General features: G+C 38.6%; 2 protein-coding genes across 2 annotated transcripts in view; both read left to right on the top strand.

The window, feature by feature from the left end:
* Positions 1-4,578, top strand: part of TUBGCP5 (tubulin gamma complex component 5) — a 30,853-nt gene extending 26,275 nt beyond the window's left edge. The window contains exons 19-23 of the mRNA XM_070942671.1: positions 61-239; positions 976-1,101; positions 2,454-2,542; positions 3,645-3,745; positions 4,052-4,578. Of these exons, the coding sequence (XP_070798772.1) occupies positions 61-239; positions 976-1,101; positions 2,454-2,542; positions 3,645-3,745; positions 4,052-4,098 (542 nt within the window). The 3' untranslated portion in view covers positions 4,099-4,578. The remainder of the gene's footprint in view (positions 1-60; positions 240-975; positions 1,102-2,453; positions 2,543-3,644; positions 3,746-4,051) is intronic.
* Positions 4,579-13,510: 8,932 nt separating this feature from the next.
* CYFIP1 (cytoplasmic FMR1 interacting protein 1) overlaps positions 13,511-25,601 on the top strand; it is a 58,458-nt gene continuing 46,367 nt past the window's right edge. The window contains exons 1-4 of the mRNA XM_070943394.1: positions 13,511-13,709; positions 23,937-24,060; positions 24,188-24,277; positions 25,228-25,305. Of these exons, the coding sequence (XP_070799495.1) occupies positions 23,944-24,060; positions 24,188-24,277; positions 25,228-25,305 (285 nt within the window). The 5' untranslated portion in view covers positions 13,511-13,709; positions 23,937-23,943. The remainder of the gene's footprint in view (positions 13,710-23,936; positions 24,061-24,187; positions 24,278-25,227; positions 25,306-25,601) is intronic.

The raw sequence follows: 25,601 nt of genomic DNA, 5'->3' as shown, positions 1-25,601 counted from the left end.
AATTTATATTGTTTTGCTTTTCCCCCTATTATTTTCTTTTATTGTACTTTTCTTCTTAAGAACTAGTCACAGCAGCAGAAAAGCTCCAGAATAATAGAGGTATGATACTTGATCAAGAAGCAGTTCTTCAATTTGGATTTCAATCGGAGCCCATTAAACAACAAACTCACCGCATGTTCCTTTTAAGAATGAAACTCATGCACTTTGTTAACAGCCTACACAACTACATTATGACTAGGGTATGTGATATACAATGCATTTCAATAAGATTAAAGTAACTTTTTGTAAACAATCAGAAGTGATTTTAAACTGTTTCTTAGTGTAGCAAAAAGACTGCACATTTTTACCTGATGATATATGATTGTCATTCCCAGCTTAACAGCTGTTGGGATTTTAAATAAAAATTCTGCTAAAATAAAATGCTTTCAAATACATAACTTCTTCTGTAATATATCTCTGGTAATGCCAAGTACTGCAAAATTAATTTATTAGTCATGAGAATTCAGGTTTGGTTTGCATTCTAAGCTATTTCAGATGTATTGTTGTTGTATCTGCTTAAAGGAATATAGAGGGAAAACCAGTATTTATTCTCCAGTATAATAACTTGTATCCTTCCCAAATAATAGTTAGTTAGAAAGAAGACATTCAGATTTTTACTTAGAGTCATACTTACGGACAAATATTCAAGTTTACCTAGTATTTCAGTCTCTGGCTGAATTTTAGGGATTCTTTCTTAGATGTGGTTCCCAATTATATCATCATTTTTAAAAGGGGGTTAAATTCTTTTCTGAATCTGTTTTAATTTAAGAAGTGCATACATTACCTTAATTATCTAACTGCTGTTCATTATATTAGAAATGTCTTGTATTCTGTAAATTGAACTCTCTGAAGATTTCAGGGCAAAGATTTTTAGAGAAATATAGAGCAAAGAAATTTAAATTTTGGTTCATTATACATTTTGCCTCCTTTTATAAGATCCTTCATAGTACAGGCTTGGAGTTCCAGCATCAAGTAGAAGAAGCAAAAGATTTAGATCAGTTAATCAAAATACATTATAGATACCTTTCTACAATCCATGATCGTTGCCTCCTGAGAGAAAAGGTACATCGAATATTACTTGTATGGAATCTGTATAATATTTGCAAGGGTTTGGGATTATTAATGTCGAACAGTTAAACTATAATGGATGAAATATTTGGAATGTTAATATTTAGATGGTCACATTGACTACACAGAATAATACTTTCAGTCTGTCCAATACTTCAATAGAAAAGTTCATTGGTGAAGACTGAATACCTATCAATTCAGGATTATAAATCAGATACAATATATTTTTTTCCCAGCAATCTCTTTGGCTTCATCTCATCCATGATAATACAGAGTTCTTCATGAACTGGCAAATTCTAAATTTTCAAAAATATTAATATTTTCAGTATTATTCCCCCAAAATTTAATAAACTAATAACCAAATTTTATAATTAAGATAGATTTGCTTAAACTCCAGCAAGAAACAGAGATCAAATGACAGGCCTTAAAACTGACAAAGTTCATTACCCCATTTTTATAGGTTTAAATGGTTTTCCATCCTCTAATCCCGTGATGGCAAACCTATGGCACGCGTGCCCAAAGTGGCCCGCGAAGCCATGTCGCCTGGCATGTGTGGCCTTGCCTGTTCGTCTTGTGGGTTTCTGGTACACATGCATGCACAATGATCAGCTGTCCTTCACGCACATGGCAGTGCTGAAAACCTGTGTTTGCATGCGTGCCGGCCAGCTGATTGTTTGATGCGCATGCGTGCCAGAACCTGGAAGTTCAGCTTTTCCGGAGAATGATCCCTTCATGTGCGCAGCAGTGCCGAAAACCGACCTACACATGCTCGCCAGTCAGCTAATTGTCGGACGCTGATGCATGCTAGAATCTGGAAGTTCGGCAACCCCGATGAGCCCGCGTGTACGTGGGCAACATTTCCACACAACCTTTCGCCGTCACTGCTCTAATCTAAACTTTACATGTAGATGCCTCTTCCTTGGGGGAAACCCCCCCTAGTTTTCAGGATTTTTTGCTTCTTTGGGTTAGTAGTATGGCATATTTGGTATGTACTTTGGTATGGGTCTCTGATTAATTCTCCTATAAATGTAATTGGAATATGGGTATTTCCTGTAGTGTGATTATCTGCCTTATTTTACTTTATGCTACCCATTCCTAAAGAGTCTGGGAGCTAACAATCTTTTTTGTGCTGTAAAAAGAAATATCTACAAAAATGTATTTCCTAAATAAAAGTAACCAACTCGCAAGATATAATTGTCCAATAATATATTAATACATTACCAATATATTAACACACTCAAAATTTTTCAACTTTAACAACTAAATGAAGAATGAAATATGTGAATCTACTTTGAATCGACATAAATTTGTGACGGTAGCTGTTGCCTGTTACATTTGATTTCCAGGTTAGTTTTGTGAAAGAAGCAATAATGAAAGTTCTGAACCTAGTATTGATGTTTGCAGATCGTTGGCAAGCTGGTTTGGGAGCCTGGAAGTAAGTACCTATTCAATCTATGCATCACAATTGGTTGACAGAATTGGGACTTGTATTATTGACATTTGTTCTTTGAGTGAAGTCTTATGAATAAGATGAAGTATAGTGTTGACAGATTAATTGTGTAGACCACAATGGAATACATTTACATTGGGTTTTATCACTTCTGGACAGATGCTAGCTTCACAATCCGTGTGTCTTTTTAAGTATAATTTTCTAAATTGTATATTCAGAAAATAAATTAGACATAATCAGCAATAAAAGGAATTATATTGTTGGAGCCCTGTTCTGCATAATACCAGGTATCGCAATTGCTCTGATAGTGAGAAATCTTGGATATCCTGAAATATCATTTGAAGTATTTTCAGCTGGTGAAAATTACAGTTTATCAACTGTCATTTAATATATTTCTGTAAAGATGCACAGGCATCTTTCTGGCATCAAATAATTTGATATCGTCACTGAGTATTCGCAGGAACTACTGTAGATATAGTGCTGGGAAAAAATAGCCACCAGCTGTATCCAGAGAAATACATTTTTTTTCCTGATATTGCTTGCCTCAGATGGTAATTCTTAAGAATAGTTTCAGCAATGATTTGTTGGTTTCCTCTGAGCAACCATCATGACTGTGATAATACATTTACTTCATTAATGGGGCATCTGTGAAAAACTGTACAACATATGATACAGTATAGCAATAGAAATATATCCCACCTCTACTGTGAACATACGTATGAAGTCATCCAACCTGAATGCTAAAGTTCACATATTTAAAAAATATGCATCGTGGGAAACTAGCATGATAAGAATAAACTTAAAGTTTACAGGGTAGCATGAACTATTCCACTAAAATTTCAAGCTGTAGGTTGTTGCAGAGATAAAACCTTAAATGATTTGTATGGTACAAGATTGAATATGGTACAAAGGATAAAAGATACAGTTAACAAAGTGATTACATCTTTGTAATAAAAATATTTTCTGTTCAAAGCTTTTTACTACAAATACCTTGTTTTTGCTCAGAAAGGAATACCATAACAATATGTTTCCCAAATCTTGATTTTTGCTTGTACTGTCTGTCTAAATTATCTTTCATTACTTTTAGGATGGAATCCATAACAAAGATGGAATCAGATTTTAAAAACTGTCATATGTTTCTTGTGACAGTTCTAAACAAAGCAGTCTGTAGAGGCTCTTTTCCACATTGTGAGTATTTAAGGAAAAAAGTATTTTTTAATGTTAACAATTTGTTGTTAAACATTTAGAATAATGTATGCAATATTACTTTTGTAATAATTGTAGCCCTAAATATTTTTAATCGTAATTAACATACTATCAGGAAATAGTTATATCCTATATAATTGGAGATATATATTAATTAGAATTGTTAGAAATTTGTGTTACTTGACACTAAGGAGTATATCATAGTTTTATCCACCTCTGATATGTTTTGTTCAAGAGACAGTTTACTCTATTTTGATCCTAAATACTTTATTTGTTTTTGATTCACAGTGGAATCTTTAGCTTTGTCACTCATGGCTGGAATGGAGCAAACTTAACATGACATCCAAGTATGAAATTATACTCAAGTAACAACTTCTTTGAAACATTGTGATGTTGGCTAAAATGTCCTGTGATTTATGTGGCAGGCATTTTGTTTTGATAAGTTACAATACCTCAGTCCTAGGTTCCTCATATGTACAATTGTATAGGTATTATGCTTGAAACTGTATAAATATAAATACTGAAACTATCATTAATTTTATATGTGAAATGTTTGTCTGACCAAACCATATTTTTATTTTCCTCTGTGAGGCACAAACATCAAAACAAATGATGTAAAACAAACCTGTTTAAATATTTCCATTAAGATTACTAGTGCATAAGTTATCAATTATACTTAAATGTAATACTACTTTTGTTGGATTGAGTTTTCTTTTCCCCTCTTCAGTGTATAATTATTTCTGATTAAATTAAATTCACAACTGTAGTTGCTGTGATAAATATCAGATTTCAATAAAATTGGCATTGGAAAAGTACTTTATGAGTATCAATTTTTATACTGCATACAGTTAATATTTTGGCATTTTAATTAATATTATTGAGCTTTTAAATTTTGCAATGACAGGGAGACTTAGTTTAACAACCATTCATTCAGTGACCATTTGAAGTTACGACAATGCTGAAGAAAGAAACATATGATACAATGTTGAAGTAGAAAACTTAACAAAGAATCCTCAAAGTTGTGACTTTTGCAGTATCCTGCTGTCACTTGACCACCACTTGTGACCTTAACTGCCAGCTTCTGATAATCAAAATAAATGGAGAGCATGACATTGAAGGGGTTATAAACAGCAGTCACATGACATTGTGCCTAGTAATCATGTGGGAAAACAGTCACAACTATAATTGCCATTGTAAGACGACACAGTCCCATGATATTGATGCAGGATCCAATCTGGATCAGTCACCGGGACCAGATTGTGCTAGACTCTGCTAGAGAGAAGTTACCTGCAACATTATCCTGGGACACATACATTTGTTTTCATTCTTGACATGATATTGAGTTTTATGACCACACTGCTTGATGATAGAGTTCCTGTTCTGAATTACCATTGTTAACTAAAGACTACCTGTATCTGCTGTTGATGTTAGTTCACAAATAATGTGAATATAACATTTTCCTTACAGTACAAATATACAATTCCTCCAATGATTATGGCATAAGGGTTGAAGACCAAAAAAATCCCCCCTCGGAACTGACCCCAAATTGGTCATTCTGCAAAAAACAACTCTGATCACTTAATGATCTGATGAAAAATGTAGCTGAGAGGAGTGTTCATAAGACCACAGTACAATATTGCTTATATAGTGGTAATCTGAATGGAGAATTGGCAGAAAGAAACACAAAAGTAATGTTCTAAGATACACAAAAGAAAACTGAATAGCTGAAACATCTTGGAACAAAATACTTCAAACTGATAAAGCTACACTGTAGTATTCAGTCAGAACCAGACAAGAAAAAAGGGTGCAATAATTTAAGAAATCTTGACTTCTTAAGGATTAAGGACCTGTTAAGGATATGGATAGTTCTGTTATGCTTTGGGGGTGGGGTAACATCCAGCAGCACAGCATATATTTTGCAGATGGAAAGGGGGATAAGTTCAATTAAATATCAGTATATCCTAGAAGGTAATGTCCTATCATTTTAGAAATTAAAGCTAAAAAGAGGGTAGATATTTCATCAGGCTGCAATCTGAAACACTGCCAAACCAACCATGAATATTTGCAAGAAAGAAAAGTTTTGGAACATCCTTCACATTCCCCGGAATTGATTATCTGAGGAAACACCTCAAACACCTGATGCATGTAAGGAGACTCAAAAATATTTGTGAACTAGAGCAGTTCTGCAAGGAAAAAAGGGGGAAAGGTTCTAAAAGCAAGAAAACAAAAACTATAGGAATGTTGCTATTTCTGGCAAAAGAGATTTTTCAAAGTCCAAACTTTTGCATTTGCCACATTCACTTGTTTTTAATTTACACAACTGCACATAAAAGTAAATATATGCAACTAGACCAGGTTGCCAAAACTTCTGTATGCAAATATATGTTAATTAGTTTTGTATTGGCTATCACATTCTGGAAAAATTGTAGGGGAAATACAAAAGTTCCGCAATTTTGAGCACATACCATGACAACTTTCATGGCCATAACTTCATGACCGGAAAAAGACGTAAGTTTTTGTTCCTGTTTTGGTATTAGAGCTGAACTAAACATGTGAGTTACAAAGTTTGCTGGGGTCAAATTTTTCTGGGACAGATTTCTGGGAAAGATCTCAGATTTTTTTTAAAAATATCTATTCTCAGGCACTGCTTGGACAAGTCCCTGCAGTTTTCTTGGTTTTTCAGAAGTGGGTTTTCATTGCCACCTTCTAGGGCTAAGAGAAAGTGAATGGCCCACAGTCACCAAGATGGCTTTGTGTCTAAGGTGAGATTACAATTCATGGTCGTCTAGTTTCTAGCCTGATGCCTTAACCACTAAATTGACCCTCCTAGATACAAATGAATCCTAAATATAAAAGTTTAAGGCTTATAGAGCTCATGAATGATACAGTCTATTGTATGATTCCCACTATTAAGATAAAATGTGATTTGCTTTTGCTTAGCATGGTATGCAACCTTGCCCCACTTGCAAATCAGAGTTCACAGTTAATGTAGTTGTAGTCCATCAATAAAACCAAAAACAATATATTACGGTTTTGGTAGGAGTCATTCTGTAGCCTGGATACAGTTTACGAAGAGATTCCTTCTGGATTCACAATCTACAGGTAGTCCTTGACTTACAACAACAATTGAGACAAAATATTCTTTTGATAAGAAAGTTTTTAAGTTGAGTTTTGACCCATTTTACGACTTCTTGCCACAGTTGTTAAGTGAATCACTTAAGTTCGTAACATGGTTGTTAAGTGAATCTGACTTCCCCATTGACTTTGCTTGTTAGAAGGTCGCAAAAGGTGATCACATGACCCCAGGACACTGCAACCATCATGAATACATGCTAGTTGCCAAGCGTCCAAATTTTAATCACATGACCATGGGGATGCTGCAATGTAGTGTGAAAAAATGGTAAGTCACTTTTTTCCCGTGCCATTGTAACTTCAAACAGTCACTAAAGGAATGGTTGTTAAGCAGGGGTGAAATGTAACATTTGTTACGACGGGTTCTGTGGGCATGGCTTGGTGGGTGGGTGGGTAATGTGACTGGGTAGTCGTGGCCAACTTTTTTTTTTAACTTTTCAAAGCATTTTTTCTAATGCTTTGAAAAGCCTCTGCCATCAGGCAAACTCAGCTGGAATCGTCAGAGAGGCTTTTTAAAAAATACCTCTCTGCCCATCAGGCAACTCAGCTGGGATCGTCAGAGACTTTTCAAAGCATTTTTTTTACCACCTCTTCGGCCAAGAGGTTGCAGAAAAAAATGCTTTGAAAAGGCTCTGACGATCCCAGCCACGATCATCAGAGACTTTTTTTTTAACTTTTAAAAGCATTTTTTTCGTGGGAAGAGGTTGTAGAAAAAATGTGTAGGAAGTTAGCACCCACCCCTTTCCTGGAAGAGTGAAATATTTTAGGAAATATGAAAAAGGCAGAATATTATATTTCCCTGGATGAGAAATATGAGAAGCATATTTTACAGACAAAGCAGCTCCCACCTTCCTGCCCCCCACCCTTTGTCAATGGGCCATTAAGGCCTGGGCCAGTCTATTCTACATAACAAAGATCTACCTCCTTCAGGCAGAGCCATAGTAGGAATTGCCAAAGATAGGATTAGCCCTCTACACAATAGCAGCAGAAACTCACCACATGTGACCTGGGAAGCACATGTGACCATCAGCCAGCAAGGCCCCCACCCCCTGGGAGTCTGACAACCAATCAGGATACTCTTTTGGGGCCCCAAGAAATGCAGAGCCAGAGAGAGCATAAAAACCCGAGGATTTACTGTATCTGCCCCCTTTTCTGTTCAGGAACTCAAGCTATGTGATCCTGTCCACCATTAAACCATCTTTCCAAGCAGTCTCCATGTTTCCAGTGTCTGTTTTCCCCACTTGGAGCAGAACCTAGAAGGATGTTTCTTCCAACAGCTTCTTCCCAGCTTTGGCAGATCTGTCTGGAATTGCTTCCCCTCTTTTGCCGATGCCCCAGATTCATCCTCGCCCTTCGCTGAATGCCCACGACTCCTGCCTGGCTCGCCAATTAATATTGTACCCTGGCTAACCTCAATTTGGACTCACAAATCCTGGATGCACCAAAGTAAGAGCTAGGGCAGGTTTAGTAACCAACCCATGAAATGGGCAGCCTGTAATTTAAAGGAAAACTATGGCTGTGAAAAAATTTTGGGACATGTGCTTGCTTGAAACCTGACTGGAAGCTCACAGAAAGTAATATCTGAAGTCTGAAATTAATTGGCATGGAAAATTGGATACTGTAAAATTCTTACCAGAAATTTTTCCCTGGCTGCTAGACCTTCATGGTTGAAAGCTTTTGGAAGCCACTGAAGGAATCCTTTTCTGTTGCCTCTATCAATGCCTCCCCTTTGCATTAGAAAATTAAAAGCACCCATTAAGCCTCCCTGATGTGATCAATTTTAATCTTTTGCCAAGAACTTGTTTCAAAACTCACGTTTTGAAAAAAAAAAGAGTAGGGATTGTAGGAAGTTAGCACCCACCCCTTTCCTGGAAGAGTGAAATATTTTAGGAAATATGAAAAAGGCAGAATATTATATTTCCCTGGATGAGAAATATGAGAAGCATATTTTACAGACAAAGCAGCTCCCACCTTCCTGCCCCCCACCCTTTGTCAATGGGCCATTAAGGCCTGGGCCAGTCTATTCTACATAACAAAGATCTACCTCCTTCAGGCAGAGCCATAGTAGGAATTGCCAAAGATAGGATTAGCCCTCTACACAATAGCAGCAGAAACTCACCACATGTGACCTGGGAAGCACATGTGACCATCAGCCAGCAAGGCCCCCACCCCCTGGGAGTCTGACAACCAATCAGGATACTCTTTTGGGGCCCCAAGAAATGCAGAGCCAGAGAGAGCATAAAAACCCGAGGATTTACTGTATCTGCCCCCTTTTCTGTTCAGGAACTCAAGCTATGTGATCCTGTCCACCATTAAACCATCTTTCCAAGCAGTCTCCATGTTTCCAGTGTCTGTTTTCCCCACTTGGAGCAGAACCTAGAAGGATGTTTCTTCCAACAATTGGCGAGCCAGTGGGACTCCAAGCTAACCTAACCAATGGACCAGGCCCAGGTAAGCCTCCCTTGCTAGCAGCAGACCCATTGAGTCTGTGGGTATGTTTTCCTGGACCTTGGCCATTTGGAATTAGGTTTTAAAGGGGTTTTGAGTTTGAGCTCAAAGGCTGCTTGGAAAGAAGGTGAGTACCTCTAAATTTTAATTTTAAAGCATGGGAAAAAAGCATGGGAAATGTGTGTATGCCTGCGTGTGTGTGAGTGAAGGCCCTTCTCCCAAGTACAGCTGGATCTTGCTTCCTCTGTGCATTTCCTAGCCGCAGAAAGACTAACAGTCTGGAGAGCATGGGGGTTTTGCCAGAGCACAGGACCTTCTGTAAGGGAAGGAGGAAGTGTGTGTGTGGGATTCCACCTGGAAAACAGTCTGATTTCACCTCTTTGAGTGACCTCTAGCCGCACCTCTGCCTACTGCTAGCTCCACCGAGCCATGACCGGTAGGATAGAGAAAGCAAGGGGGGGTTGCCAAATGTGAAACTTTGTGTTTAAAAGGAATGGAAGCTGAGTGAAAGCCAAGCGTGTGAAGGGGTGGTAATAAAATTGTGAAAGGGAAACCCGGTTTTGTCCAGCCCAGACACGGGGCGAGCGTGTGTGTGTGTAAGAGGAGGTGCCCACACCTGGCTGCAGGGGTCAGCAGGTCCTCGCGGATCCCCTTTTTGGATCCGAAAAGTTGTGGTGATTCCCTGGAGGAAGGGGTCCATACTTCGCAAGGGAATCGAAGTCCTTCCCAGAGCTTTTTCCTCTGAAAACTGAGAGCGTGCCACCCGGCTAAGCCGAAGTGATCCTTCAGGCGAAAAGACAGGGTCATGGGTAGCGATAGTTCGCGGGTGGCGGGGACCCCAGTAGATGAAGTGCTCGTGGCCTGGGACGCCAGGCGGGTGCCCGTATTGAGGGGCATGGATAAAAAGAAGTTAGGAAAATTGTGTCAAAAATGGGCTTTGCTAAGAGATAACACCGGGAGACAAATTTGGCTAAATAAAGGTACTTAAAAGAAAAGGGAAATATATAAATAGGAATGTTGGGGGTTTTTGTTTGTTTTGTTTTGTTTTGTTTGTTTTGTTTGCTTGTTTTGTTTGTTTGTTTGTCTCTCTGTCTTCTATGCAACCATGTGGTATGTTTAAGATTTGTGCCTTCCCTAATTTAACTGAGATTTATGTGGGAATGATCAGTGTGTGTGAAATCTCAGAGTTCTGCTTTCTTCTCTTTGTCCTTCTTCTCTTTATGTGTGTGTGTCTAAGTCTTTGTGCGCCCTCGAGGTAATTGTAACTGTAAAATGTATCTGAGCTCTAGAGACAAAAATTTTAAATTGTTAGAAAAGAAAAGAAAAAAAGGTTGAAACAATGAAAAATGGGAGAGAGAGAAAAAAAGAAAGAAGGAAAGAGCCTTTGCCCTGTGTTTGTCTGGCCAACAAACACAGATTAAAGAGAGCATTTCATTTCATTTCTGTTTTTTTTTTCTCCTTCCCTCTCTGTATCTTAAAGTAACAACTCAAGTTTATGAGGAAACGTTTTAAGTTTGTTTACAAGAAAAAAATCAGTCTTGCATTTACTGTATGTGTTTAAATGGGTTTACCTGTTCATCTCTTTCCTGAAGCATGTGAATCCAGTTTTTTCTTATCTGTTGTGTCTCCATTTTGTTGAAACTGCATTATCTGTTTAGTAACTGCAATACTGTTGTGTTGTTTCTTTTCAAACTCTGCAAGCTATCTACCCCCCCCCCATCTGTAATCCTGTTACAATGCCTTTCCTGAGAAGATTACCCACAAAAGGGGGGAGGAGACCCTGTTCTAATGTCTTTCAGCCCTGCACAAAGGACTCTGCAACCTGTGGAAGCAGAGCACATGGATCCAGATGCTGCCTCCAAAGGAGACCTTCCATCAGTTTGAACCAGAAATTGGGTTTGAATCCATCCTCCACTGAAAGTCATCACAGCAACCAGAGTGGAGCAGATCTTCCCAAACCTGACTGACCAGCCCTACCACCAAGCATGCTATCCAGCAGACATGAAAGAAAAGACCCTGAGATGTACAAGTAAAGACCAAAAGACTCTTTTCAATTCCCAGAAGACAGCTGGAAAGACTATGGGGGGAGGGTGGAAATTCATTGTAAGGTTTTCTTTCTTGTCTCATTTATATTGTAATCAGTTTATTGTAAGAATTGTATTTGAGAGTGATTGCCACAGCAAGTTATGTACACTCTAGATTTCTGTCTGGTGGAGAGGAGAAATATGCCCAAAATGTTTGTATTGCCTGTATTGTAAAAGTAGCTGCATACACATGCACACACAGAGAGACACACCATTCAGAATTAGATTGAAACTATTTCCTTCACTTACCTCCACACAAAGCTTCTCCTAGATTGATTTTTGCTCTGTAGCACTAAAAGCCCAAGAAGTCATACCTCCCTGCTAATTCCATGGGGAAGGAAGCAATACCCCTCAGGCAATTCCCTCACTTGAAGAGATAGCAGAAAAGTGATCTCCAAAACCCAAGCCCTGACTGTGACTCACAAATGATGCTGCCCAGTTGCCCAGTAAAGGAAGATATATTGCACTGGTGGTCTCATGAGTAGAATCCCAGGGCTCATTATGTGTAACACCAAAAAAAAAAAAAAAAAAAAGAATGGATATTGTACCCTGGCTAACCTCAATTTGGACTCACAAATCCTGGATGCACCAAAGTAAGAGCTAGGGCAGGTTTAGTAACCAACCCATGAAATGGGCAGCCTGTAATTTAAAGGAAAACTATGGCTGTGAAAAAATTTTGGGACATGTGCTTGCTTGAAACCTGACTGGAAGCTCACAGAAAGTAATATCTGAAGTCTGAAATTAATTGGCATGGAAAATTGGATACTGTAAAATTCTTACCAGAAATTTTTCCCTGGCTGCTAGACCTTCATGGTTGAAAGCTTTTGGAAGCCACTGAAGGAATCCTTTTCTGTTGCCTCTATCAATGCCTCCCCTTTGCATTAGAAAATTAAAAGCACCCATTAAGCCTCCCTGATGTGATCAATTTTAATCTTTTGCCAAGAACTTGTTTCAAAACTCACGTTTTGAAAAAAAAAAGAGTAGGGATTGTAGGAAGTTAGCACCCACCCCTTTCCTGGAAGAGTGAAATATTTTAGGAAATATGAAAAAGGCAGAATATTATATTTCCCTGGATGAGAAATATGAGAAGCATATTTTACAGACAAAGCAGCTCCCACCTTCCTGCCCCCCACCCTTTGTCAATGGGCCATTAAGGCCTGGGCCAGTCTATTCTACATAACAAAGATCTACCTCCTTCAGGCAGAGCCATAGTAGGAATTGCCAAAGATAGGATTAGCCCTCTACACAATAGCAGCAGAAACTCACCACATGTGACCTGGGAAGCACATGTGACCATCAGCCAGCAAGGCCCCCACCCCCTGGGAGTCTGACAACCAATCAGGATACTCTTTTGGGGCCCCAAGAAATGCAGAGCCAGAGAGAGCATAAAAACCCGAGGATTTACTGTATCTGCCCCCTTTTCTGTTCAGGAACTCAAGCTATGTGATCCTGTCCACCATTAAACCATCTTTCCAAGCAGTCTCCATGTTTCCAGTGTCTGTTTTCCCCACTTGGAGCAGAACCTAGAAGGATGTTTCTTCCAACAAATGCTTTTAAAAGTTAAAAAAAAAGCCTCTTGATGATTGTGCGGCTCAGCTGGACATGGGGGGGGGCAGGGATTTTTGCTACCGGTTCTCCGAACCACCCACCACGGCTACTGGATTGGGCCATCCGGTCCGAACCGGGAGCATTTCACCCCCGTTGTTAAATCGAGGACTACCTCGTATCAGTCAAATTTTGCAACTTCAGTTTAAGGTTAAACAGGACACCCTAACTTCTGTTACTACTTGGCTTTCTGTTTTCTCTCAATAAAGACTCAGGGGTGGCAATTCACCTCATGAGATCACAGGTGACAGTATTTGCACGTATGTAGAAAGCAAACTTTTTTTTCCCCCTTTGTGAGTAGAAGCCTTGGGAGCTCCGCTCTCTTCTACTAAAAACTGGCGTGAAGATCAGAAGGGAATTCCGTCGCTCGAAGGAGGAGCCGCGGATAGTTCCCTGGGCGGACTGACTTGCTTCCGAAAGAGATGGCCGAGGGTTTCTGTCGGGACGGGGGAGGAGCCGGAGTGGGAGGAAGGGTGTTTCCTTGCACGATTTCCCGGTTTGACTCAGGCAGGAAACTTCGAGCGTCCGGCGGCCCTGGAAAGGAGCGCGGGGGTAATCCCGAGGGGCAAGAGCTGAAGGGGGAGTGAGGCCTAAGGGGGAGTGAGGCCGTCCCTCGGAACGGCTTGCATCTCTGGGCGTGAGGAGAAACCCACAGGGCCTCCTCGGCACGAAGCTGGGTGAGAAAAACTTCCATCGATTTTTCCTTCCGCTTTCCGTCCGAGAAGAAGAGGGACCCCGCGCCAGGCGGCTCTTCTTTTCATTTGTGTGGCGGTGGGCGTCCCTGCAGGGCGGCTCGCGTGCAGGTGGCCGCGCACACTTGAAATGCATTCATTTCCACTGGCGCGGCCTAACCGGGGCGGCCCACTTCTCGTGGATTTGGGCGGGTCTCCCTCAAATTCCAAATTCCGTGAAAGTTCAAGCTTCCGGGACATAAAATGCCGATTTCTTCCGCGGCGCTTAATAAGTTTGTGCTAGGAGCAGCGCGGAGGAATACCGAAGGGGCTGCGTTGAACAAGCCCAGCCTCGGTGCAGAGGTGCGGCCTTGGAAGCATCGTCGTTTAAATGGGATAAGCCCCGGTGTCGGAAACAGCCTTTGGGGAGATAAGAAGGGAAGGAGGGAAGAAAGAAGGTTGCACACTAGAAACTGTGGTGGAAAGGGAACAACTGAAGGCGTTCTTCTTAGCGCTGCATCTTATTGAAGTTGCGATCCATCTGAAACAATTCAGACGTGGGTGCCTTTTCTTCAAGTTCGCCGTAATTTGCAGTGTAGAGTAATTGAATAATCGCGTTTTTCCCGAAGTTTGAAAGAAATCTCAGCCGATCTCACTTCAGATTTATGAATAAATTCAGAATTCTTTACCAACCAATCCACAGATTTTATTCATTAGTTTTGACGACCGAGTGTCTTTTTATTAAGAATAAGGGTTCATTAAAGACTGGGAATGAACTTTCCTATTATTATAATGCACATAATTTATACTTCTAATTAGAATTCATTGAGGGAGTGGGAAATAATCTGCTAATGTTTACAGTGTGGGAGGAAGTAGATGTAATCCAGTGGGTATTTGAAAGTTGCAAATATATTTCAGGCTTATGTTTGCAAATCATGTCTGTATTAGTTAATTGATCAATTTTCTATAATATATTGAACCTAAAGCTAATATGTTTCAATTTGCACTAAAGGATATCATAGTTGGTAGTTTGGTTGACTAGCTTCTAGGGTCATATGTAGTAGATTGGGAGCACAACATATGATGAAATGCAGATGATATACCTTCAACATTTGCTGGCTTTCCTTCTTTTATTTCTTACTTTAACTGACAATTTTGGAAACTTCAAGTAAATTGACTTAATAAAGCAACTGCTTTTATCATGGATTTTACATTTCAATTACAACATGTTTTCTTTACATGTGATTGTATCAGAAACAATTAAAATGTTTAAAGTAGCTTGGCTTGGGAAAAAGAGGTTGGTAATCAACATCTGAAGAAATGCTTCTTTTTTGAGAATTGCCTTTGCAGTAATCAGTTTCTTGCACTATAGATTTGTATGCTTTTTTATGCATAGTTATGGATATGCATAGTTAACAAGACTGTTATTAAGTTTTAAATTGCAAAATTGTGTAACTTACAAATACCTTCTATTTTTCTTTGCTATTTGTATTTTAGTCAGCAATGCACTGTTAAAATTGATAAATATAGATATAAGAAGCTACTATAAATTCTCATGTACTTGTAATAAGATAACAGATTTGTGGTAAATATGGTGAAGGGAATAGTTACTTTCAGCCCTTAAACTAATATAGAAACTAATTTTTAGAGTAGCTTTAACCACAGTCTTCATGCAATAGATGTGCATTGTTAGTTGTTATGTGGATTTTCTTTCACAGTTGGTTTCAGTTCTGATGGTTCCTATCAGATTCTGATAGGAAAACCTAGTGGAAGAAGCAGTTGATTGAACCTCTTATGGTCTTTATTTTGCAGTAAAAGTTTTTATTTACTATGAATATTTATTTGCAATAAGTGTTTGATTTTCTTCAGAATTTGTTTCTAAATATTTATATTTCATTTTCCTCTAGACGCTCAAGGCATTGTACATAGTGTACTTCTCCATTCTCCTCCCCCCCCAATAGCTTTGTATTGTTTGTTGGGTTAAGAGAGTAGGACTGCTCCAAAGTCACTCATCCACTTAATATGGATTTATTTTATTTTGGCAGAAGAAAGATTTACCTAATTAAAAAAAAAAGCATATTTATTCAGAAGAACGGTTTACCTGATTACAGAAGATTAGGCAGAAAAAAGTGTCTGTATATTTACAAATGATCAAAAACCTTCCCCCAGAACATACTGTAGCATGGCAGATAGCTCTGTGGAAGAAAGATGTGAAGTGCATAGTTGGAGCAGTCTTTGAAGTTGCTTTTCCTCTTCTCATATGGCAGTTGTGTTAACAGGGAAGAAACAGCCTGTTGGATTGAGCTCTAAAATGGTGGTCTGCTTTCCCTCCTTGAAAATTCTCCCAACTGTAGATGCTTTTTCTGATAGATGGAAAGGGTTTTCTGGATTACTTACAGAATTGGCTTCCTTTGGACTTGTCATTTGCAACTAGTAGTATCCATTCTTTCTGCTTTCAGATTGGATGACAAGCTCTCTTTCATCCTTTTGAAGTGCTTGAATAAAAGCTTTGGTTCTGGTATAATTATAGTTGGTTCTGGTATAATTAACAGTTGTCTTAAGGTGTGATAAAGTATAAATATGTAAGAAGCAATCATGTTTAATCAGGTTAACTAAAAAAAAATTCAGCGTTTATCTTGATTCTTCCCAATGCTTCATCCTGGCCTGCTAAAATGCTCTTAACTAAAATACTGTGTATCTTGTTTTGAACAGAGTGAAATTTTGTACATTTTTTTTAACTGCATAAAATGTTGTGGGGTTATTTAAAAGAGTGCTAATTTAAAGCCTACTCATCAAATGGAAAGGCTATAACTCAATTTATATTGTGCTTCAGATGCAGCAGAGACATGGTATAGGTGTTTCTTAAAATATTAGCTGCAGACCGAATCAGAAACTAAAGTACATTAACTTGGCATCAAACTAGACAAACTAGGTTGTCTAGCAAAAAGAGCAGTGGCAGTGAGAGCAATTTTCGACTTCCTACTGGCTTTCCTATTGACTTTGCTTGTAGAAAGCAGGAAACAGTGGAAATTATGATCTGTGACCATGGCTGACTGTAGCAGTGCTGAATTGACCACAACTTTGACAATATAAATGGTGTGAAGATCTTTGAAATTTCAATCCAATGGGAATAATGTGTCCTGTATTTGGATACATTCTTTAAGTTAGCCCATTTGCCCTGTTATACACCATTTTGCCCAATTGAAAATTATAAACAGACAGGAGAATTTTAGTAATTTATATACTACATAATAGAATAGATGGAGTACTATTAGAAGTTCAATTTTGTTCTGTAAGTTATATTTTGAAGGTATCTCTTTCATAAATGTCTCTTTATAAACTACATTGTAACAGCACAGTTGAGATGTGGTTTATATATAAGAATACAGTGGCAGGTACTAGTGAACAGTAGATAGGTAACCTTATTTTTTTAGTGCTCCTCTGATAAGCAAATGAGGTAAAATAAGTGAAAAGAAAAATCTGAATGCAATTAGAAAATCAGCATTCCACAGGGAAACATTTTAATCATTGTCTTACTTTTGCTGTTTCCCCCCCACTTGTATTCACTTGTATCCAATCAAGGAGGAATGGCTTTGGTTTCTAAAAACTGGGCATAATTATATAAAGTGATTACATTTCTACATTTTTAAAGTCTCACATTATTTTTCCTCCTAATTCTTCTGCAACTGAAGGGTAGGGGCTGCCACAAAAAGGAGTGGGGTCAGCTTATTTTCCAAAGCAACAGAGGGAAGGACAAGAAACAATGGTTGGAAACTAATCAACTTGGAATTAAGGGGAAACTTCCTAACAGTGAGGACAATTAACCAGTGGAACAGCTTGCTGTTAGGAATTGTGGGTACTTCATCACTGGAGGTTTTTAGAGGACATTGGACAGTCACTTGTCTGCATGGTATAGGGTCTCCTGCTTAAGGAGGGGGCTGGATTAGAAGACCTCCCAGGGACTTCCAGCTCTATTCTGATTGATTGATCATAGGTCTTCAGTAGATAGCCCTTAAGTGGTTTTAGATGACATGTCCCATGTCCTCATAGTGCAGCTTTCATCTCATTCCTAGCTCACATTTTTCTTTAGCTGTTTCAAATTACAAATTGGGTTGTTCCTATTCTCCCAACTGGTCTTGCTATATGAACAATGAATGTCTCCTGATGATGTCTGGCTGGGATCCACCAAACTCCTACTGGATACCTTTAATTGTTGCTGGAACACTCCCTTTCCTCTGTTCCTGGTTACTTTCCATGGATATTTTGATTTAGGCTGCAGGAGAAGTTAGGTTCCTAACTTCCACAGAGGTGCCTGCTCAGGTATTTCACAATGCTCTATGCATTGTTTCTTACATACCTAGGTCTAGCATTCTTTTGGAAGAGTGTTAGACCTGTTTTTAAATACATGTTTTCTTCTTTTGAAGAAGCAGTAGACCTGTATATATATATATATATATATACATACATACATACATACATACATACATACATACATATATACATATATACACACACACCCTTTCTTCACAGGTAATTGGTTTAAACTGGGAAAGAGCCAAGTTCTGTCAGAAATGTTTTGCTGGTTCTATTCCAAATGACTACATTACAGGTTTTCAGTTCTTCCTGCTGATAAGGGTGTCATGTGGCCTGGTTACTACTGTTGAGGTGGGAGTTGTGGTGATGCTTTGTATATTCCATAGCACAGAGGTCCCCAATCCCCAGTCCGTGGATTGGCACCAGTCCACGGCATTACAGAAACGGTCCTTGCAAACAAGCACAGACCCATCCCTGGGATGCAGGCATCACAGACCCATCCCCGGGATACAGACAGCACACACAACCAGGCCCCCTCTGGTCCACAGAAAACCTCTCTCCATGGAACCAGTCCCTGGTGCCCAAAAGGTTGGGGACCCGCTCCCGTAGCATACTTGTGAGTGCTGGAGGCCATTTGTTGTCAGCATTGCATTTTATTGCTGCACATAAGAGATTTGATGTCAGGTTTCTTGCAAGCTGATCTAGAAATAAACAAGCACCAAGTTTATTATAAATAGGTTTACTATAGAAAAGTGAAAGAACCCATTATAGAATAATTTCAGCAACTGATGTGTATCTGATGCAAGTTTTAGTTATAATGAAATCAGGGTACAAATTTTTGTATCAATGTGATGACTGGATTAGAAACTATATTTTTAGAAAGAAGGAGTGTTTTTGCTTGCTTGTAAACATTTTGAGATCTGACATCATGTATTTGGGAGCTGGTGTGAAATTGACAAATATCTTACTAGTTTTGCCTTGTAGTGTAAGTGACTAAATGCAACCAGTGAATCAGAAATGAATGTCTCTAAATTTCTTGCAGTTCATCCACTGAATCTGTTGACCTGTCACTTGAGTTATTTTTGAATATGGGCCTCCTGGTGGACCAATAAGCCTGTCTGCAAATTAGCTTGGCTGACAAGAGGCAGAGGATAGTCTTGATCTGCATTAAGAAGAAACTCCCTTGAGACTTCATGTGAGCTTCCTCCAGCTTCAGCCTGCATACTTCCTCTGCCTCCCCAACTGTTGCGCATCTATGAACTAGCTTTGAATTGATGTAGGTGTCATCTTTAAGGGGAAAGTTTTTGTTACCTGATGCCAATGTAATTTATAATAATAAGGCCACTCATTTCAAACAATTTAAAATAAACAACACTGAGCAATATATTACTACGCTACCTCAGTGGTGGGTTTCAACCCATTTAACAACCGGTTCACCAAAAATGTGAGTGCGTGTCCATGTGCGTGTGCACAGCTTCCGCCACGCATCGAGGGTCGACCGAGCAGCCTTTAGGGGCCTGCTCCGCTCCATCTCTGCTTTCTGGGGCAGAGAGCTTCTCTTGTGCAATTTAGCAGCTGTGAGCCGCCGCTTTCCTCTAATTCCCATCTGGAAAATGCTGTGGCACAGAGAAACAGCATTCAACATGGCTGTGCTCTGTGCTATGCACTTTCCGGATGGGACTTAGAGGAAAGCGGTGGTTCACAGCTGCTAAATTGCACAAGAGATGCTCTCTCTCCCAGCAAGAGCAGCAGTGGAGAGAAGCAGCTGCTGACCCAGAGAACACATGGAGCGTCTCCATGAATGACCAAGCCTTGGCAAGGTACAGCTGCAAGATTTCCGCTGCAGCCAGTTAAGAAGAACCGTCTGGTAGTTTGAGGCCAGAGGGGGGCGGTGGCATGCAGGCGGAGGCCTGGGGCAAGGCTGAAGCTGGGAAATGGTGCATTCCCTGACCCGGCCGAGGCGGGCAGCAAGCAGGCAGAGGCTCCGGGGCAAGGCCGGAGCTGGGGAATGGCATGTCCCTGGGCCCCAACCCAAGGCGAAGGGCGAGCAGGTGGCATGCTTACCTTTGGTGAGCAGAGCGGGCGAGGCACAGAGATTAGCTGGACCGGATGGCAAAGGAAAGATAATATATAGGGGGGTGGGGGGGTGGGTCCAGCCGGTGGTCGATTTTACCGGTTCTCTGAACTGCACAAAATCATAACCAGTTCGCCGGAACCGGTCTAAACTGGCTGAATCCCATCCCTGCGCTACCTTCTTTTGAATTAAAGCATTTGTGCTTTTTCTCTTGACTATTTTTGTCAGATACTGGTTGTTTTTGCTTCCTTATACCAAAAATAGGGAACTTACAGCAAATGCTGATCTCTTAAAAAGAACTCTTCAAATGTTCCTTTTTATATAAAATTCATGTGGCTAAAACTAACAGACAATTGATAGCAGTTTTGCAGAACTATGTGGACATGAAATAATTGCAATTTTATTATTCATACTAAGAAACTATTTGTGTGACTTACATGAGTTTACTCACCATTTACTAGATTTGGTTCTCTTGATAGCAGTAAGCTTAAACTAGCATAGCACTGTGTGTAACTTTTTGTTTTACATATTGGATTTTTGATTTTGATTTTATAAAACATCCAAATCAAAAGTATAAAACTTATATTTTGAGTTTGATGTACAGTCTTCGCAGCATTTTGGAGGCATTTTGCCTCCATGTCCTGCACGCCTACTCACAACAGCTCCGAAACAAAATGTCAAATCTTCCAAAATGTGCAGTACATCCAGTTTTACATTTACAACACTGCTTTATAATATTATTCACTTTAAATGTTTCAGAATGAAGAGTTTGCATATCCTTGGATTCAATATTGGAGAACCCAGAAAGCAAATGCTCAATTTGTAGGGAACTACTTATTGGCTGTCAATTAGTGTCTTTGCTTATTGTTTATTAATTTGTCTTTGTTTTTAACAAATCTTGTACAGTAATTTGCTTGAAAAACCGTTTGGTTGGGGTTTTTGTAATCAGTCCTAAGAGGGGAGCGGAGTATTAAACAAAATCAGGAGAAGAAATAATACGTTAAAGTAACTCTTGTTTTGTAGATTGGGACCATTTAATGTGCCAAGGTTTTAGTAAGTAAATCTGCAGTAAACCTTGGGTAAAATCAAGTTAAATGATCCACTTTAATCACAGTTGAGTCAAGGTTTAAGTTGAATCACAAATTAGCTTTACATATATTGAGGTTAACATGTTCTCTGAATGTTGCTTATATTAGTCTTCATTTATATACTATACTGTTTCTTTTATATCTTGAAGAATAGCAGAGGTTTGAACTGGTGTTAGAACTTGAAAGATAGCATTTATTCTGAAGGTACTTATAAATATTCATATTCAGTTTGGTTTCTCAGTTCTCAAGGGAATATATTAATTGTGGTTTGCATTTTCCCATTTTTCAATTACAGGAAATACAGGTAGAACTCGTTTAGCAATAGCCTCATTTAGCAACTGGTTTGCAGTTACAACGATGAAAAAGTAACTTATACTGTACAGGCAATCCTCATATTCATGACCTTCACAGGTCTGTAAAGCAAAGAAAGCTGAAGTAAGATCATAAGCACAGTTGCAATTTTACTTAGTTGCTTCACTTAATGACTAGGTTGCTGGTCCCAATTGTGATCTCTAATCACAATTTTTATTGATATAATTTTACCTGTATAAAAAGTTCAAGGACAATTGTATTTTGAACACATTTGCAATGTTTATTTCTAAAAGCTACAAGTAACGTCAAAGCAACTAAAAGCTTTCCCAATTAAATAGAATCTTATTGATTGTTTCCCCAATTAAATAGAAACTTATTGGTCCTCCCCGAGGTAATTCTTTTTCTCCTGCTGATGAACAGCTGATTTCACCACCAAAACTGGTTATTTGGTGGATCTGCTTCCTATTTTTTGAAGAAGCAACTAGGAAAAATTCAAGACAACCTTTGGATAATTGTGCACCAATGGAGAAGAGAGGGGGTCTTGATGGCAGCAATTCTCAGTCAGAAGGTCACCTTTTCCCTTCAGTTGTTTTTTTTTTTTTCCTTAAGCATGCCTGGATTTTAATTTAAATGCACTTTTTGCAGCTTTACAATTTCTTGAATTATGACTAGTTACTTCTGACCTATTTTATAACCCCTTGATGGACAACTTATTTTCCTGATGTTTCACTGTTTACTATTAAATTCCCAAATACTTTTTAATCATAAGGAGGTTTGCGGTGAAAAAATTTTTTGGCAGTGAAGGTCATCCATTGGACCTACATTTACACAGGATTACATTAGAAATTTTGCTCTTTCTAGTTTTTTTTTTTTTAAAGAAGAACGTTGATATTTATCTCTTAATTTTTGATAGGAAAATTCCTCTTTCTTTAAGCCTGGGATGGGGGGAACCACTCCCTGTGGATGCTGGGTTACGATTTATCTGTTTCTCTTGTCCTTGAAGAAAGAACACAGTGTTTCTCATGCCTCCAAAAGGAGATACATTTTTGGGGGAATCAATTGAAAAAAGGATAGTCTCCAACTTACAGGTTTTATTTGAAAATATAAACAAAAAATGTGATGGGTCAATAACAGTTGTGCAAACTAAAGATCATATCCAAAAGCATGAAATAATAGTGGGACTTGATTTGCCATAGGTGAATTAGAACCTGATTTGTTGGTGTCAGATGTGAAGAAGAAAGTATTTGGTTTGAAAAATATATATCTTGCAAAAAAGATTAAAAGAATATGAATATAAAAAATTCTGAGATAATGGACTTGATGAAGGATGGACTGGACTTTTTGGCAAGACAAATATTGTGTTGTCAAGAAGAATTATTCAGCAATGGATATGGCAGAGATATTTACATCACAGACTTATGAACTTTAGAAATGGGATGCAATTGTTGGGAAAGGTCCCAATTAAAAACCTAAGGAAGGGTTTCATTATTAGGAACCAAACAGGTGTTTCACCAGATATAATGATCGGGATGATTTGTGATAAATAAGAAATTGTGTAGTCTATAACTAAATTACAATAACAGACTGTTAACAGAGTGCTTTGAACTTTAATTTGTCTCATGAATATGTTAACTGTTTTTTATATGTGTAATGTATGGCAGGTCAACTGGGTTGCAAATTTTGGAGCTGTTTTGTAAGGGGAGAAGCTATTATTGCTGCAATAGATTTGTCATTATTCAACTAGGGGATAATATATGTTTTTGTCCTAGTTCATATTTTAAAATATTTTTGTCTAGTTTTGTTTTGTCTCTTGTTAAATTATTTCTTTTGTATTTTGTATTTTAATCTTTTGAATGAAATAAAAAACTGAGCAAAAAAAATAGAATCTTATCTTATTGATTTGTTAGGTGACTATTGCATTTTTCTACGTTTGAATTATAGAAATAGCCCAAGGATTAGATTGTTTATTGGCTTGTTACTTGAGAAAATGATGTAATCATTCTACTGCCTAAATCTGTACTTATCCTAGGCAGTTGTATGATGTAGTTCACAAATTGCATTAATATGCAGTATAATGTGGTTTGGTTGCTTTTTGCTTACTGAATTTGTAACCGTTTAACCACAGTGTATTTATGTGAGACATGGTACATTTATTTATTATAGCTTTAGAAATTTATATTGTTATTTTAAGTTGGACAATATGGATTATGATTTTTCTTCTTCAATGTGATAGTCATGGTATGTTTCGATTGTCATCTTTAATTAGTGAATATTTGTATTAAATACTTCCTACGTTATGATGAAACTATTTTCAAACAGTGAATGGGGGTGAAGGCAGGTTGAGTTTTCTCTGTTAAAAGGGACTCTATTTTTTAGACTGCCAATTTCCATATTTATCAAATAAATCTGTTATGATTTTTCAAATATCTGCCTTCTTTTTTATAGAATCAGAATGACTGCCCAAGTTACTCTGGAGGATGCTTTGTCCAATGTAGATCTCCTGGAAGAATTGCCACTTCCGGATCAACAACCATGCATTGAGCCCCCTCCGTCATCATTGCTTTATCAGGTATGATTTTTGTTAAAATAAATATTTGCTGGAAAATGTAATACTTTAGAGGTATTCTAGATTAACACAGCTGAATCATTTTTTTCATGATTATTCATTGTTTTGGATTATTTTTCATTCCATACAGCCAAACTTCAACACCAATTTCGAAGACAGGAATGCATTTGTCACAGGCATTGCAAGATATATTGAACAAGCAACTGTTCATTCTAGTATGGTAAATATATTTTTCTATTAGATTTTAATGTTTTTACAGCAGCAACAGTAGACATGTTTTGTAGCATAATGAATTTCCTTCAGGTAGCGCTTGATTATAGTAGAAAGAAATAAGGTATTCAGCAGTGGTGGGCTTCAAATTTTTTAACAACTGGTTCTCTACCCTAGTGACAGGCTGAGTAGGCGGGGTGGGGCAGTCATGTGACTGGGTGGGCATGACCAATTTGACATCACTCACCCGGCCCCGCCCCTCTCAGCCATTCCTCACCGCTGGAGAGCGCCCCGTTGGGGACAGACAGCTAGCCCTGGCTGGTTTCCTAATGGCAGCCAGGCAGATATGCAGCCAGTCTAGCTTCACGCCTCTATTCGCATGTTAGGCTAAGCTCAAAAAACCTTGGGAAACCAGCTGTTTTGTCTTAGAGGGCTGCACCACCCCACAATCCGGCCCTTTGGGGATTGCGCATTAGCAGGTCCACATCTCGGATGTCCTCCACCTCCCCACCTTTTGTGCAAACAAATGAAAAACGATTTTGTGGTCCGGGGCACTGCCAAGTTCTCTCGGATGCAGCTCCCCTGGATGATGCAATGCAGGCAGAATGCGGACACGGAGGAGAGGAAACAGACTTCAGCTAGACAAGTCTGTCAGTTTGCTTAAAGTAATAATTTTGCCTTAGGCACATACTAGTTCAGCATACTAACAAGCTTCCCCTTTTCATTTTTTGACAGGATACTCAATATTGTTTGCAACAGTAATAATTATCTTAATAGATCTGGTTTTAAATAAGATTTGTGGAAGAATTGGGTCTTCTAACTTAATTAAGAAGCACATTTTCTTGTTGTTGTGCTTAAGATTTAGAGAAATAGTGCAAAATATTTTCATTTTTTTCATGTTTGTTAGCTTGATCATTTCTGTATTTTATACCTTACATATTAGCTTTGGTTTTATTGCAGAATGAAATGTTGGAAGAAGGTCAAGAATATGCTGTTATGCTATACACATGGAGAAGCTGTTCAAGAGCTATCCCGCAGGTAGAATAATTTAGGATTATTACTATAATGTCCCATAGAGACTTATAGATAAATACTACCTTGCAGTTGCATAAGAGTAAGAGATCTTCTATAAATGGGTCAGTCTCTGAGCTTTTTGCTTATAGGTTGTATTGTTGTATAGCTTAATAATACATTTACCACGCATAAATGCTTTCAGTGACCTATTAATCATTTCAGGCTTTTTAGACATAATTGCTAAAACCACTGAGTTTAGATGGAAGAACTGAACTAGAAATGCATTGGACAAACATAAAAGCAGATTCCCCATATCCCTC

The sequence above is a fragment of the Pituophis catenifer genome, unplaced genomic scaffold (assembly GCF_029215685.1).
Source record: "Pituophis catenifer annectens isolate HBS135680 unplaced genomic scaffold, rPitCat1.0.hap2 SCAF_4, whole genome shotgun sequence".
In the NCBI taxonomy this organism is placed as follows: Eukaryota; Metazoa; Chordata; class Lepidosauria; order Squamata; family Colubridae; genus Pituophis; species Pituophis catenifer.
Note: the sequence above shows the minus strand (reverse complement) of the source record. Positions and strands in the feature narration are given on the sequence as shown.